The 17,257-nt window shown below is 45.6% G+C and overlaps 1 protein-coding gene across 10 annotated transcripts in view; it reads right to left on the bottom strand.

Annotated features, from left to right (window-relative positions):
* Positions 1-1,066: 1,066 nt before the first annotated feature.
* Positions 1,067-17,257, bottom strand: part of BACH2 (BTB domain and CNC homolog 2) — a 202,695-nt gene continuing 186,504 nt past the window's right edge. For all 10 annotated transcript variants that reach the window (XM_080389329.1, XM_080389335.1, XM_080389328.1 and 7 more), the window contains 2 exons: positions 9,227-9,433; positions 1,067-1,988 (listed from right to left, as the gene is read on the bottom strand). In XM_080389329.1, the coding sequence (XP_080245455.1) occupies positions 1,509-1,988; positions 9,227-9,433 (687 nt within the window). In that variant the 3' untranslated portion in view covers positions 1,067-1,508. The remainder of the gene's footprint in view (positions 1,989-9,226; positions 9,434-17,257) is intronic.

The raw sequence follows: 17,257 nt of genomic DNA, 5'->3' as shown, positions 1-17,257 counted from the left end.
GCTCTTTTAGCTGTGGTTTGTGCTGAGGGCAATGCTGCAGGACGAGAGGATCCTGGAACACAAGAATTTGATGGGTAAGCTATCAAATTGGGTGTTGGCGGATGTATGTTTTGCTCTTAAAGGATACAGTGCTAACTTGACTTCTGTAAGGAAACCAAAGTCAACAGCTAGGGGTCTGATCCTGCAACTCCACCTACCCAAGCAGGATCAGACTTCACCAGACCCACTTCTGGGTCCAGTGAGGAAAACAGGTAACATCTGAGGACAGCTGAGGTGAGGCTCTGGGGAACAGCCGGAGCAGCAGTTGCTTCCATGAGTAAAGGATGCAGAGCAGGGCTGGAGAAAAAGCCCCCCCACAAGTGTATTGATGTGATCTCCGTTTGCTTTACTTCGTGGAACGTATGATGAACTGATCCAGTTGTCAAATACTTTTTTCTCTAAAGAGTGAAATATACTTTCCCCTATAAGAATCCAAAAGCATCATTAACAGCACTTAAACTTGGTTTGTGAAACAGAAAGAAGTCTGAATATAAAAATAATTCAAGCAGATTCTCTTTACAAATTGTATAGTGAATTCAGTATTTGGCAAGACCGTTTTTACTACATAATGAGCTCCTGAGTGTTTGTCTATTAGCTAAAACTTTTCTATTTCCTTTAAGCCATAAAGCAAAGAAAACCATATACTCAAGTTATACTGAAGTCACGACTTCATTTATGAAAAGAGGTTTGACCAGAAACTCAGTGCAAGTGGCAAAGTTGACCATTACTGTACAGTATCTGCAAGAAAATAAAATAACTCCACATTGCTCAAGTGGCACGAAATGGTTGTGCCAAAAAATTGTCTATAATAAAATCTCAAATAAGTTTCCAACATCAAAATTTCATAAATAAGTACAAATCGAATGATATTGCTGAACTGCGAACCGAGAAAAAAAAAAATTATCGTGTAACAAGTTACCAAACTAGTTCTAGCATCGAAGACAAAAAGGAATGTTGGAACTTGTTTATACAATAGAAATGAAAGCTTCCAGTTTGTAGGATGAGAAAAATTGAGGCATGCAGGGACTTTTGCATATGGATATATATATTTTATATATATTATATATAATATGTACAGTTTAGCTATAAAACTTTGATGTGTAAAGAAGCTGTCTTCAATGAAAAATTGAACATTCAGAGGAAATTCCTGAGTTAGGGTTTTGTGACATGGGCCACTGAGAAAAAAGCTGCGGTTGGGTCCTCAGAGGTGTTATGTCCATCCCTGTTAAGATTGAAATCAACATACAAAAACAGACAGTGTTACCACTGCTTCGTTCCCTGCCTGAGCAAGGGATAGCACCATTGTGAAGAGAACTCCTGCTTGTAGAGAGGAGGGAATACTTAAAAACAGTATTGCTGCTAAGACCACTGTAGTGTGCACCAAATACGTTCTTCTAGACAACAAATGAACACTGCCACTGGCTGACTGAAGAACACCTGACCAGGTGTAACGTTAAACTTACAAGTCACTAGGTGTAATCTTTCCTAGGTTGTTCATCTGTTGTACATTTATCAGTCATTTCCTGACAGAAGTCTACTGTGACCGTTTGGCTGCTCTGCTCTGGTGGAAGCTCTCTCTCGGGATAAGTACCTGTGTCAGCTCCATCCAACCCCCCGCCAGCTGAACAATTTTCTGCGATGTTGTTGGGCAGCCAGGGCGCTCCCAGTTGCACTGATCCTTGCTCCGAGCAGCACTGCATGCTTTCCCCAACACACTGGGAGGTCACCAGGCTCTGCTCCACGCCAGCTGGGGAGGGGCTGATGGTAGTGGCTGGCTGTAGATCCATGGGTCTGAGAACGGGGCAGTATCGGTGGAGAGCTTGGATCTGTTCTGGGCTCTGCATGTCTCGACACACTTCTTGGGAAAGACACGAGAAGTTGTCTAACAATTCTCCCATGCTTGCTTTCAGCTGGTTCCTTTCTGAGAGCAATTTCTCTTTCTCACACACCTGAAAAAGAAAGAAGGCATCTTAGGCTGAGGAGGGGCCGTCCACTGGCTGCACACTCCCGGCACATATGCAGTGGTACCCAAGAAGACCAACACGTCACAGTTATTTTTATACAGGAAGAGGGAAAGTCACAAAGACATCAGGTATTTGACCACCATGGGGTCTGTGTGGACTGCAGCTTGGGGAACATCTGGAGAAAAACATGCTGAGCTGGAACTGGACAGAGTCACAAGTTATTCTGAAGAGACTGTTAGTTCCCTTTATAGACTAAGGCTGCTTGATGGATGACACAAAAAAATTCAGAAAGAAACACTTGGACAGAGAAAAACCGCTACCCATCTAAACAGCAAGAACACAGATTTTTTGTCGCTGAAGTGAGGATGCTACAGAAGTTCAGTTCACCCTGTAACTGCTGGGTCAGTCGGTCAGGCTGGGTACACCTGCTTCAGCCCGTGTGCCAGCTGAGCACCCATTACCACTGTGAGGTGTGTTATTCAGAGGAGAGGATCTGGATGTGTGCTCTGTGGCCTGTACCATGGCTTGTTTTCTTATGTCCTGGCGCTTAGTGGTTTGGGTTTGACTTAAGGTATTTTTATGAAGACGTGCTGCTGAAAACATGAAAACCCTAAAGGTTTGGTGGGCTTCTTAACGCTCAGTACAACAAGCTCAATGTCTTTTCCCCTTTGTTATGCTCAGATTCTGCCTCACTTGCTCCCAAATGTCCTCCCCTACCAACACCTAGCTCGTGTGTTTTCAGAGTTTCACTGTGTCAGTGGGCTGCTCTAGGAGGGGGTCAGGTGAGAGGCAGGACAGTACTGGTGAGGAGGAAGAGCGAAAGAGTCTGGTGGGACTGATACTTCACGCAGCATTCAACAACTGGGAAAAGGAGCTCAGGCAACAAAGCACCGGCAAGGGCCCTAGCCCTAGCTAGTGCAGGGTGCTGTGTGATGTGCTGCAGCGGGAGTCATCTCCAGCTTAGACCTCATGTGGCTGGCAAGCCTCCTGCGGGGTGAGCGCTGCCCTCCCCGTGCTCAGGAGTGAGATGGAGGGGTCAGGCACAGAGCCAGACCCAGCCTGGGGTTACACCTCTGAAAAGCGGTGTTGACTCAGTGCAGACTGACTGGGGCGGCCCTGCTGCATCACTTTCTGTCCCAGGAAGGTGGGCATACAGCTTGAGGGAGTAGATGAGATTTTGTAGAGTACCAGAGCTATTTTCAGAGCTGAGCTGGTCCCAAAAGCAGCGCAGCCACGTACCTCACCTAGTAACACTGCTAAACCCAAGCTGTCTTGGCATCTGAGGTGTGAAAACTCCACAACTCAGATAATCCAACTATGGGTAGTTGTTGAACAGCTGATAGTATTGCCCTGGGTCTGAAGACGGCACTGGAAGCCTACAGCTGTGTGAATGAGAAAGAGAGCAGTGCACATGAAAAGAACCAACTGCTAAAATATTGATAAATCTATCAAGAAAGCATAAAAATAATAAAAAAATAAACAGATGCTCAAGTACATCTTGAGATAATGAATTATGGAAGAGAATATGCTGTGAGTTTGCAGGGAAAAAAGGGAATGTGAGTGGGTAGACGGATGAGTGAGGGAAAGCAGAAAAAAAATTACCTATCAAACTCAGAGGATATGACCATTTCACTCACCGTCTGCTGTAAAACCATTTGTGTCAAGAAGATGGGTGACTTACAGGAAGTAAGTGCAGGGGGCGAAAGAGGTCTTTCATAAAAAAGACCCAGCTGAGTGAAAAACCCCTTCAACCCTAGCAGCATTACATAATTCAGGAGACTGGAAATTACTGGTCACAAAGCGGACAGAAAACGACAAAGGAATTTCCAGTGATCAGGTATTGTGTGAAGTCAACTGGAGTTTCATTGCTGGTTTTCCTAAGAGTAAAAGTAAGCTCTTGAAGCACACCACCTGCTTGGAGAGTGTACATATGAGTGGAGGGCAGGAGCGCTTCAGAGGCAAAGTTAAAGCTGCCTAAATTTAATTTTGCAGCTTTATACTCTTGTACACCCTGTGACTGTCTTTTTTACGAATGCCCTTTTTCATAACGATGCACCAGATTCCACAGAATCACAGAATCATTTAGGTTGGAAAAAAACTTGAAGTTCATCAAGTCCAACTGTTAACCCAGGACTGCCAAGTCCACCACTGAAACCGCTAAGCACCACATCTGCACATCTTTTAAATACCTCCAGGGATGGGGACTCAACCACGTCCCTGGGCAGCCTGTTCCAATGCTTGACAATTTCCAGTGAGGAAGTTTTTCCTGATATCCAATCTAAACATCCCACACACAATTTGAGGCCATTTCCTCTCATCCTACCGCTTGTTACCTGGGAGAAGAGACCGACCCCCACCTGCCTACAACCTCCCTTCAGGCAGCTGTAGGGAGCGGTAAGGTCTCCCCTCAGCCTCCTTCCCTCCAGGCTAAACACCCCCAGTTCCCTCAGCTGCTGCTCATCAGACTTGTGCTCCAGACCCTTCCCCAGCCCCGTTGCCCTGCTCTGGACACGCTCCAGCACCTCAGTGTCTGTCTGGCAGTGAGGGGCCCAAACCTGAACCCAGGGTTCGAGGGGCGGCCTCACCAGTGCCCAGTACGGGGGGACAGTCACTGCCCTGGTCCTGCTGGCCACACTGTGTCTGGCACAAGCCAGGATGCTGTCGGCCCCCTTGGCCACCCGGGCACACTGCTGGCTCATGTCCAGCCGGCTGTTGACCAGCACCCCCAGGGCCTTTCCCCCAGGCAGTTCCCAGCCACCCTTCCCCAGGCCTGTGGCGCTGCCTGGGGCTGGTGTGACCCAGGGGCAGGACTCTGCACTTCTGCTTGTTAAACTTCATACAACTGGCCTTGGCCCCATCGATCCAGCCTGCCCAGACCCCCTGCAGAGCCTTCCTGCCCGCAAGCAGATCAACACTCCCCCCCAACCAGGTGTCATCTGCACACTTACTGAGGGTGCACTCGATCCGCTTGTACAGATCACCAATAAAGACATTAAACGGGACTGGCCCCAGTGCTGAGCCCTGGGGAACACCACTTGTGACTGGCCACCAACTGGAGTTAACTCCATTCACCACCTTCAGACTTGGCCGTCCAGCCAGATTTTTTACCCAGCACAGAGTGCACCCATCCAAGTCATGAGCAGCCAGTTTCCCCAGGAGAACGCTGTGGGAAACGGTGTCAAAGGCTTTACTAAAGTCCATGTAGACAACATGCACAGCCTTTCCCTCATCACGAAGCAGGCTACCTTGTCATAGAAGGAGATCAGGTTCATCAAGCAAGACCTGCTTTTCATAAACCCCTGCTGGCTGGGCCTGATCCCCTCGTTGTCCTGTACACGCTGCATGATGGCACTCCAAGTTGATCTGCTCTAGAACCTTCCCTAGCACTGAGGTCAGGCTGACAGGTTCCCTGGATCCTCCTTCTGGCTCTTCTTGTAGATGGGTGTCACGTTTGTTAACTTCCAGTCAGCTGGGACCTCCCCAGTTAACCAGGGCTGCTGGTCCATGACTGAAGGTGGCTCAGTGAGCAGTTCTGCCAGCTCCCTCAGTACCCTTGGGTGGAATCTATCCAGCCCCATAGACGTGTGTGTGTCTAAGTGGTGTAGCAGGTCACTGACCATTTTCCCGTGGAGTACGAGGGCTTTGTTCTGATCTTCATCCCTGTCTTCCAGCTCAGGGGGCGGTACCCAGAGAACAACTGGTCTTATCGTTAAAGACTGAGGCAAAGAAGGCACTAAGTACCTCGGCCTTTTCCTCATCCTTTGGCGCTGTTTCCTCCCACATCCAATAAAAGATGGAGATTCTCTTTAGACCTCCTTTTGTGAGTAATGTATTCATAGAAACATTTTTAATTGTCTTTTATGGCAGTAGCCAGATTAAGCTCTAGTTGGGCTTGGCCCTTTTAATTCTCTCCCTGCATAACCTCATGACATCCTTGTAAGTCCTCCTGAGTTGTCTGCCCCTTCTTCCACAAGTCATAAATTTTCCTTTTTTCCTGAGTTCCAACCAAAGCTCTCTGTTCAGCCAGGCTGGTCTTCTCCCCTGTCAGCTCATCTTTTGGCACATGGGCATGGCCTGCTCCTGCACCTTTGAGATTTCCTTCTGCAAGAACACCCAGCCTTCCTGGACTCCTTTGTCCTTCAGGGCTGCCTCCCAAGGGACTCTTCTGTCCACCAGGCTCCTAAACAGGCCAAAGTCTGCCCTCTGCAAGCCCAAGGCAGCAGTTCCGCTGACCCCCCCTCCTTAGTTCTCCAAGAATCAAAACCTCTATAATTCTGTGATCGCTGTGCCCAAGATGGCCTCCAACCATCACACCACCCACAAGTCCTTCTCTGTTCACGAACAGCAGGTCCAGCGGGGTGCTTCCCTAGTTGGCTCCCTCACGACACATCACTACATACTGAAGGACAGCTTGCTAAATAGAAGCTTCAACATTTATTTTGAAGAATCTTAAAGGGTTTTTGATTCCTGAAATTCAGCAGGGATCAGGCCCACCAGGTCACTCATATGCCTTTCATTCATTTCCCTGTGATGCGTGTGTGTGCTGGGGAGAGAAGAGGACTTAAAAAATGTATTTTGCCTACACACGGTTGGTTATGTTCAACAATAACGATAATGCCACAGGATTACGTAAAGCAAATGAACCCAAATTAATTTCCAAGTGAAGCCTACAGCTATCAGGCTGAAGCCTCCCTTGCTGCTAGTCCAGCCCTTAAGAGTGCTGCCCCTGGTGCTCTGCTCTGGAGAACGACAGACATGCGCTCTCCATCATCAGCTCGGTGTAGAGGGATGGGCATGTGCAGCCAAGGCAGGACCAGCTTCTCCTGACAACCTGGACGAGGAGCTGCTCTTTCACCCTGCAGAACCTCTGACTCACCCTGCAGCACTGTGGATTATGCTTGGTGCGGAAAGCAGTTGCTCACTATTTTATTTATCTTTGATGTTTTGTTTGTTTTGCATCACTGGAGCACTACTCTGAACAATGTTTTGATTTTCATTTCTTTTCCCCCCCCAGGGCTTCAGCAGCACAGCATCTGAAGGCTTCACAAGCCTTGATGATTTAAGCCTCCTAACCAGCTTGTGGGGTCAGTGTCACCTCCCTGTTGCAGACGGGAAGCAGACAGGCACAGGCAGTAAGCAAGTAACCCCAAGTCATGTGGCTTTCTGCCATTTCTGAGGTGACAGTAACTCAGCTTCTTCCAACAGATCCCTGCATCCTTCACACTGCTTTTGCTACAGCTTGTGCAGAGAATGAAGTACAACAAAGCCCACACTTAAGGACACTTTCAACACGCAACCTGTTATGACAAGAACAAGAAGTACCCCTTCCCCAGACCCACCAAGTACAACCTACAAACAAGCATGTTTTAAATGTGCACATAGACATTTAAATCAAAGACTCCAAATAACCTTTCATTTTCATGGAAGCTGGGTACACAGAGATCTCAGTAAGGAAATCAGCTTCAGCTCCTTTTGTTCTATCTGTGTTAATGAATTGATTATCACTCAAACTCTTGGATATTCAAAGGCTGGGTTTAATGCTGGACTCCTAAATCTATGCTGCATAATGCAATTAAACTGTCCAGTACTGCATGCTGCACACCCAGGCTTCTTCTAACAGCTGAACTGGGAATATTGCATTATTTTTGATACCTCAGAAAGCTTTTAGGACTTTTAAACAGATAAGGAGGTGCTAACTCATTTTGAAGTGTTGCATTTCTCCTGCCGAATGACACACTGTAGACATGCTTTCCTCCATGACCCTTGTCTCAAGCTTTTTTTTTTGTTGTGTACCAGCTTGCTTTCTCAATGGGCAAGGGTTGTCACGGGAAAAGGAGCAGGGCCTTGAGACCACAGGGGCACTGTCATAAAGGAGGGGAGTTTTTTCAGATAAGGTACTTATACTAAAGCTAAGATGTCTACGTTTGGCACTGCTCTCCAGGTGATGTTGTTTAGTGATGGAGAGGAACAGGCACTTCTGCTGCAGGATGAGACAAATAAGACTTGATAGGTATCTACTTCATTGACTATGAAGGAAACCAGGACAACTAGCTCCATCAGAGGTGTCTATATTGTAGACATCTGTGTTTAGCCACTCAAGCCACACCTGAGTTGTCCACACCATGACTGAAAGAGAGGAATTTCCCAACCTGCCATTTAACCTTGCTCCAGTCACCTCGCTCCCTTAGATTAAAATGTGGTAGCACCTCACTGACACTTTAGCACACAGGAGACCTGTCCCCAGACGTGCTCTGGCCGCGGAGTGAGGCATGTTTTGCTCTCTTCTCTGCAGCAGACTACTGTCAGACACAGGTCAAGGAGGGTTGGGCCAAACCAACAGTTGCCACCTGAACCTGGGGCATGGGAACAGGCCTTTTGTGTTAAATAGTCCTTGAATCATGGGAGGGGTTCCGTCCACAGTACATCAGGAGTGTCAGAGGGAAGAAGACAGCAGAACCAAGGAGGAACATACCTTAGCCATCTCACTGACCTACACTAAGGGGTGCCCGCTTGTCTGGATATTCACATTCCTGGCTTTTCACTTCCCTTGCCGTTTCTGCCATTTTCTCAGCGAATGAAAGAGCTGAAGAAAAGGCTTAAAGAGCTGAAACATCCTGAAAACGCGAAGCTGCCTTCTAGCACACCAAAGAGACAGAAAATCTCTATGTAGGGATGAAGCTGACCCTGCCATATCACACTACTGTTCGGACCAGACAACCTCTGAAGCTATCTTCATACTTATCTCTTTTGAGCACTCCACAAATCCCTGACCAACCTATTTTTATGGTGGTTAGGGATGGAAATGGGCCTCAGATGAGGAAATACCTTTGTGGATGCACTGTAAGTACCAGGGGTAAGTTAAACTGCAAGAAGGGAGCTGGGATACAGGCTTCCCTCCTCTTCCAACTCACCCAACAATCTGCTCTTGAGGTATCAAAACAAGCAGATATCTAGGCCTCATTCCACTGGAATTTTGTGTGTGTATATAACACAAATATGTGTGTATAATATATTATACACACAGACACTCTAAATATTTTTGTATATTAAATTTTCACACACATACTAAAATATTTTTGTATATTAAATTTTCATACTAGTGGCTCTGCTTACTTACATACAAACTGACTGAACCCACTAAACCCTGGACAGGAACTGCTGTCAGCGCACTGCTAGCTGTGACACGAGGGCGAGCAGACCCAAGATGAGAGCAGGCAACTCACCAACTTGCGGATTTCACATTCTAGGTTCTGAATACAGTCCAGTTTCCTCTTGCGGCAGCGCTGAGCTGCAATTCGGTTCTTGCTGCGCCGGCGGACATCGTGGATGAACTCGAGCTGCTCTGAGGTTAGCTTGTGCATCTTTATCATCATCTGGAAATCATTCCTTGGAAGATCTGTGATTTGATCAACAGGAAAAGGAAGTTTCACCTAAACCAAACAAATACAAGACAAGAGCAAAGAGTCATAATTTGATTGCTGAATGCAAACCAGACAACAACCAGTAGAAGGACAATTACCTATGCTGCCGCCCCCTAAATAAACGACACACCAAGTTTTACACTGAGAAAGTTTTTAACACTCCCTTGTGGCACATTGTGGAGGTCCAGCTGGTAAGGGTCAGACTATAATTGTACTGAAATAGCAATCTGGATGAATCCCAGGTAAAAATTTCATCTTTCTAAAAAGCTCTAGTAACAGATTTCCTTGCATTAAAAGAAGGCTCCATCCACTAAAAGTCATGGCCTTTTGGAGACAGTGAAGTACCTCGCTGCTATTAACTTCAAACTAGTTTCAAGGAACAGGCTATTATTGCAGCAGGAAACCTGTCTCTGCATGGCTTGCAGGACTAAAGTTTGATTAGGTGTGAGGTTAAAAATGCAACCTGACACCTCAAGTGGATGAAAAATACCATATCGCAATTAGGAAAGGTCTCCTACCCAGCTTTTCAACTGAGCAGTATACCATATAAGAAGAAAGGGTCAGAGGAGTGCGATGCTAAAATATATGCATTTTGAAACAAACCAATATTTGCTGACAATCTAATATTTCTGTAGATTGAAGAGCACTCTGGTTGCATTTCTTGAAATAAACCCCAAACACTCTAAAGACTCAGTTACTTGCAATAAAACATTTTTCCTCTGGGCCATGAACTGCCATCCTGTTTTGACTGTAGACCATGCGACAGTATCTCCAGGTTCTGACTTCAGGAATTCCAACCACCATTTCAACTCCTACTGATTATTCATTAAAGCAAAGTAAAACACAAAGCTTCTGCCAGCTTGGAGCAATGAACACATACTATCTGAAAACAAGGAGAATGGCAGGTGTACTCAAAGACTTCTGTTAGCTTTTTTTCCCCAAACCAATCGGCTTGCTCAAATCAAAGTGAGCATCTCTCCCTTACAAACCTTGCCTCACTTGTAGCTTGAGACTAATAACATGACTATCAAAAAAACTAACGTTCCTCGGTGGACTGTGTGTTTGGTGGTCATACAAGAATCAGTTGACAAAGCTGAAGGAGATGACAACTGAGTAACTCCATTGCCCTCTTTTCTTTTTTTGAGTCATACCCACACTGCCCAAACGATGGCAGTAAATTTCTATATTTCTCTCCCCATTCGGTACAATCCAGCCTTTCCAACAAGGAGACTATTCTGTGTGCAGGCTACCGAAGAAGATACGACTTAAATTGCTCCAGCAAAGCAAAAGATATGGGTGGAAAAGGTTTTATATATATATATATATTTGAGATATATATATGTATGTGTGTGTATATATATATATACACACACACTTTGATATAGAAAACATGGTCATCATCTTCAAACGGTGCACTTTAATTATTTGGAGATAAAGAAAATAACAGCATAGATTAGAAATAAATGACTTTCATCGGAGAGCTGAGTTTGATTATGCAGAACAGTTTGCTGAGGACACGTACACACAGCAGTGGCCTCTGGCACTGGCAGTCATGGACCCTCACCAGGCAACAGGACCTGCCGATAACCAGCTCCGCACCTTGTTTATAAGCTTGCGTTTTCTTGTGTTCTGTCACTGCTCTGTGCGTGTGTCCAAGCCTGGGCCAGAAATTCAGTGCAAACACCTCCACACCCTTTCAGACAGTTTCATGCCCTGAACATTGCCCCTCTGCCCCACGTGTCCAGGCATCGCTTCGTAACATGCTACTTAACAGGTCAATTTAAACCAGCAAGAAACACCAAACACTGCCCCAGTCCCCCGCTTGTACACACAAAGGCTGACCTTAGGCAAGGTGATGTGGACTACCTTGTTTACAGACTGCTAACCAGTGACATGAAACCTGTTTGAGTTCCCTTCCTTAGCCTTTGGACGGTCAACATAAACTTGGTGTCACCTGCTTTTCTCTCAAGCTTCAGCCAGAGTCTGAAAATGAAAACATCTGTGCTTTCCTCTGAAAGACATCACTGTTCTTCACTGCAAAAAATGTTCTTTCACGTTCCCAGTTTTTCCTTATTTTCTTAAGTCCAAAGTGAAAAGTGATGTTAACTTTATTTCTCCCTCCCTCTTCCTTTCAAAACATACTTACTTGCAAGGAGATGTGCTTGCAGCTGGAATGGGAATGAAAGGGAAGCAACTTAAATCTGTCAGGTAGAAGTCGTTGAAGGGAAATAGGAAAATAAATAGAAACAGATTCACAGGGGAAAAAAAACCCAAACAACAGATTGAAAATAAAATCATCTACACAGCAGGCCAGAGACTGCTATCAGTAAATCCCGCATAATCCCACTCTGTCATAGGCAGCACAGCACAGGATTAAAAATGTGAAAGGGAGAGTGGAAGTGAGTCAGACTCATTTCCTTCACCATTCACAGCATTTTTATTGCCCGTCTCCCTCTACGAAATTAGCTGTCAACTGAAAAAATAAAAAAAACACCAAGCTTTTGGCATGGACACAGTGAATAACTGCATGGGGTACTGCTGCAGTGAGAGGCTAACGGTGTTTTACACCAGCACAGGGCAAGACTCTCAGCTGGTATTTATCATAACAGAGTGGTAAGTCAATTTGCAAGAGCTGAGGACTGTGCCATGGGTGGGATTCGTCTGACCCACTTAAAGCTGTCTGAAATGATGGGTTGGGACTAGCTACTGTCTAGGTCCTGCTGTTGGCATCAAGGCCAGAGAGGCCTTCGGACTGCAAAGCATCCTGCATGGCTTCTCCCTCCTCCCGGCTGCAGAAAGAGCTGAGATAAGACTTAGGGAAGATGCTGCATCTTACAGTATCTAAGGTAGGTGAGAGAAACCTTACAAGAGATGTCTGAAAAAGATCTAAGATGTGTAAGATAAATCCAGCAAGTATGTTTTCTTGTAAACTTCTCTTGTTGATAACTATGAATTTTGTACAGGAAATGACTCTGTACTCTTTGGTTTGTACTATTTCAAATTAGAAATGCAAGCAGGATCTCTGCTCCTTCCAGGAGTTACTCCAGCCAGAGCTAATCTCAGAGAGCTCTAAAATCTTCCCTGTCAGCACAATCACTCTTTCCCTGCATTTTTACAGCAACAGCAGAAGCTCTGTTTCTGCAACACAACAGATAAACCTGCACTTCCCACTACGGCTGCAGCCTCTACCGCCACCGGCTCTAGCTGATAAACCCCTGAGAGATCAGCCAGCCCACCCTGGTGAAAAAGAAAACTTACGACTTTGTGGCATTTACCCCCTCGTATTAGCATTAGGATGCCAGTGCAAATGTCATTGCTTTGAGCAGCTAAGTAACAGCACTGATCTAGTCAGACAGGGAGAGCCCTTGACTAAGCACACGAAAGGCCCATATATAATCAATTAATTCCTTCAAGCTTCACTAGTTAGTGCCAGCTTGGATCATACGCCAGTTACTGCTGTGCTGCTCACTTACTGTACTAGTTACTGCTACTGCTGCTCTCCTCACTCTCTTTTTCTTCGGAATAAAGGACTAAGGCCCTGTTATTTACTCACCTTAAAATATAAATGCCAAGTGTTGGGAATTTCCTTATCTTATAAGTAACATTAGCTTTTTCACTCCTTTATATCTAAAATTTCAACATCATCTTCCTTGAGCTGCCAAGTCCTAGTAGAGACAATGAACTTGCCAAGCCTGGCTTAACATCACAGTAACTAAAAGTGTTCATCTATTATACATAAGAAAAAGTCATCATTATGTATTGGGCATGGGAGGGTAGAACTCACGGTACCAGCCTGACCTTTATAAATGGTTTAAAATCTTGGTCAGGTGCTCCAGAGTTGAAAGAAATAAAACTGTTGCCTTAATGCCCATAAAATGAAAGCCAGTTATTGAAAGCTTCGGACATTTAAAATTGCTCAGCCCTTGGAAAGCTCTCAGGATCCGCCCAAGCAATTTAGCACAGGGGCTGAAACATATCAATGTTTTTTTAATGTAGAAATGGGCAATTTCCTCCAGATAGAAGAGCCCAACACATTAATGCTGCTATTCCTAGTATCTTCCTCAGTATGCAAGTCTGTCTTCTACAAACACTCACCCAGGACAGGAATTGAGGTGTGTCCACTTGTGTTAGGGACTCGATTGCCCACACACTAGTTCAGGCACCACTTGTGGCCCCACAGAATAGGGACCTACCTGATTTCACTCGGACAGATGCTAACTATGAAGCACAAAGCCAAGGGGCCACACTTAGTGTAAGAGGGAGGACAGGCAGGATGCACTCTAGTGGCACAGGTGAAGACTTCAAAACACCTCTTCTTTTCAGGTGTCAATCATACCATGATGGCAGAGGACTGCAAGAGGAGAACAGTGAGCCAAACAGCAAAGATCTACCATTTCTGTCAACAAACCAGGTCTGAAATGGCCTTGATCAGCAGGTCCCACTGCAAACGGCCTGTCTGATATGCCACAACACAACTGATGGCCACGTAGTTGCTCAGGGTCAACTCCAGCCTCCCCTCCTGAGGGCCATGAGAGGTGTTTGGGTCAGCAAATGCTGCCTGAGAGGGCAGTATGCACTTAGTGGAGGCAGCCTGGGCAACCTTTTGATTTGCCACCTGCCTCAAAGAACTGGCAGAAGGGGCTAGTGCCATGGCTGAGGGCTGTAATCCAACAATCAGGAGACTGTTGGATGGACAGGGTTCTCATCCTTTAGCCCATGAATTGGACCTGTATTCAGATCACACACTGCCAGTGCTTAAAATGCTGAGCTGACCTCTTCCTATTCACCACTTGCATTGTCCCCAGCTTCCAGACCTTCAAATGGCACAATACAATACCCCTGCCCATAAACAGGCTTTTCCAAGACCAGGGATAGCTCAGAAACCCCAACAGAAGCCATAGGTGCATTTGAGAGCAGCAGATCAGGCAGTGAAATGAGGGGGGATAAACTGCAGTATTTCTCTGAAAAATCTGCTTTTGCAGGAAAAAAACGAAGAACTAGAGAGTCAGTCCCTCAAGAGCTCCAGCAAGGTCTTCAGCTCAGGGCGTAACAGAAATGATTGCAGGCTGCAATGAAATAAGACAGCATCTAAAAGGACTTTCCTGAAATTTCAAACTTGTAATGGAAAACTCTCAGTGTTGTAATCCAGTAATTCTCTGCTACCGGCATGGATACCACTCCTGCTGGAGAAAGGAAAGAAAACAAAACTGCCATGGAGTTTATCTCGCAAAACCGATGTTTGACGACACTCCATTTAACCAGATGTTGCCAAACACAATTCCCAGTGCTCTGCTGATGCACTGAGGATCCTGATCAGAACATCCACCGCAGAAGAATGCGGAGAGTAACTTTCTCATTTTCAAATTAGTAAACCTAGTAAGATCAGGCAAGCTGGGGTGACCAATCCCCAAATTCTGGGGCGGAACTATATAAAAAAGCAAGTTAACACCTTGACATGTATTTTTCTTGGTTGTCCTTCTTTCTACATATTACTTTTAACTAAGTTGAAATATTAAGAGCAAAGAAGGCTCGGGTTAGGTAACTCAGCACTGCTCCAGCAGACTTCTGTTAGAACAGCTTTGGTTTACCCCCTTTTACTGGGGCTTTAATACTTTGCTAAGCATCAGCAGATGAACAGAGAAAGGGCGGCTGCCTATTGCTTACCACGGAGGGCTCTGGACTCTCACTGAAGGTTATTTGCCTACAATATCCTCAGTGTTCCAATTGCATTCGCTTTGCCTTTACGAGCATTTCCTTTGAAATGTAAGTCTCTAAACCAGGTGGGAAATTCTTTTGAAAGACACATTTAATGCAATTCTCTAGATAGTAATAGTTCTTGGAAAACTCCACCTCTTACCTCCTCCTACCCTTGTTTATTCTTCTCCTAAGATAACTCACTCATCAAATTAGATCGAGCTGAGATTTTTTTAACTGGTTTAGTAGTATAATATTTTTATAAGTTTTCTAGCAGAAAAAAACCCATAGATACTTGCTGAAGGAGTATCAAGAAAGTAGGTAGTGAAGTTTCTGTTCCTAAGTAGGTTAACAGATTGACAGACTACTTCCTTCTCAACAATTCATTATTTCAGGGCTTATTGTTTTGTTGTTGCTATTTTAAGCAGGATTGTCAGAACCTGCCTGCAAGCACTGAGCATAAGTATTCGCTCTAGTATTATATGCCAATAACTGATTTGAACAACCTGTTGGGGCCTAAGGGAGCTGGGTGAAAAAAGGAACACAAACTGTTAATATATTTCTTTAAAGTCCCAGCAGCTCAAGTAACAGCCCTGTTCCTGCAACTCCGTAAGACGGGAACAACCCATTTGCTGCTTCTGTCACAAAACCTTAAGAAAGGGAAATCTCAGAAAATTCTGGGTGGTTCCCTTAACAGGAAGGAAAATGAAAGGCAAATACATCCCAGTGAGCAGTTAAGAGCAGTGTTACAGGGACGGCCACCTCCTCGGACACTTGTGACTGCAGTCTGCACCCCCTGTGGGGCGGGGAGGCCGGCCATGGAGAGGGGTCACTTGCACCCACCCAGCACTCATGCCAAGCCCTAGCACTCCTTTGGCACTGAACAACTTGGGCACGTCCTCCTGAACGGCATCTGTCTGTGGGAAAGCAGAGTGCCTGAAAATAAGCAGAGAAGAAACTTTTCACCTACTTCTCACACAATCAATACACTGGCAAATGATGCTTTGTGACATTACTTCTGGAAAAGACAGCACTCTGGGACCCAAATCAAGACCAACAGAGTCCGAATTCCAGGGGAACTGAGCAGCCCCATGAGATAACCAAGGGTCAGAGTCCATCAGGCTTATTCCCATCAGGCCATCCCACCCAAACCAAAGCCCACCTGTAGCTCAAGAGCCTGCGTGGCTGCTCTCCAGAGGGGTGAGTGCCTGCATGTCATCCCCAGCTATCTTATCAGGTGCTTTTTGAAGAGAAGTCCAGCAAACACTGTGTGATCTGATATGGCAGGGGGCAAGGGACCCCATCTGGAAAGTCATCAGGACAGCAAGGACAAACTGACAATTTCAGGAATGGAGAAAGATTGCCATGCAGCTTGCAGGAAGGTGAAGAACAGAAAGCAGCCCATTTCAGACTGCTGTGAGTCTCTCCTGCTGTTCTAATGGCAGCCAAATTGCTAAAAGTAGGTAGAGCGACTTACACAAGAACTTCCTGCTGCTATTAGAGATTTTCTGCTGCCTGGTTTAACAAATTTTTCACTGAGGTTTCTACAGCAGCAGACCTTCAAGGATTGCAGGACATACACCCCAAGTCGCTGTATAAACATGGCATTGTTTAATGAGGCTGCAATGTCCTTTCTCGTATTGGTAACAACCTTTACAAATGCATTTTTCAGAAAAAAATCTAGTGTGCTCTGTTTACCCGTAGTTTGTTCAGAATAAGTGAGTGCAGCCTCACGGAGCATTGATTTCCTCACCACATTTTTAATGCCTAGCAGTCCTAATCAAAATGCCCTGACAAACAAAAAAAAAAACAAAAACAAAAAAGGCAAAAAAAAAAGCGCACCTTATCAGCAGTCCCAGGGAGTAAACTTGCTCACCACAGTGCAGAAAATCCTCCCGGGAGGAAACCAGCAGCAAACCCTCCCTACCTTTGCCCAGAGCCGGAGAGGTCTGCCTGCCGGCACAGCAAGGTGGCTTCCCGCAACCCACCCACTGTCTCCTCTTGGGAATGTCCCTCCTCTCATCCACAGCCTCCTGCACACATTCACGTAATTTTTATTTTTTTTTTTCAGGAAACCACCACCAGTCCCCTATAACCTTCTCATTTGACTCTTCTGGGCTTGTGTCTGCTGCAGCATCT

Source organism: Falco punctatus (assembly GCF_963210335.1).
Source record: "Falco punctatus genome assembly, chromosome: 5".
Taxonomy (NCBI): Eukaryota; Metazoa; Chordata; class Aves; order Falconiformes; family Falconidae; genus Falco; species Falco punctatus.
The sequence above is the reverse complement of the archived record's forward strand: the minus strand, read 5'-3'. Positions and strand labels throughout refer to the sequence as shown.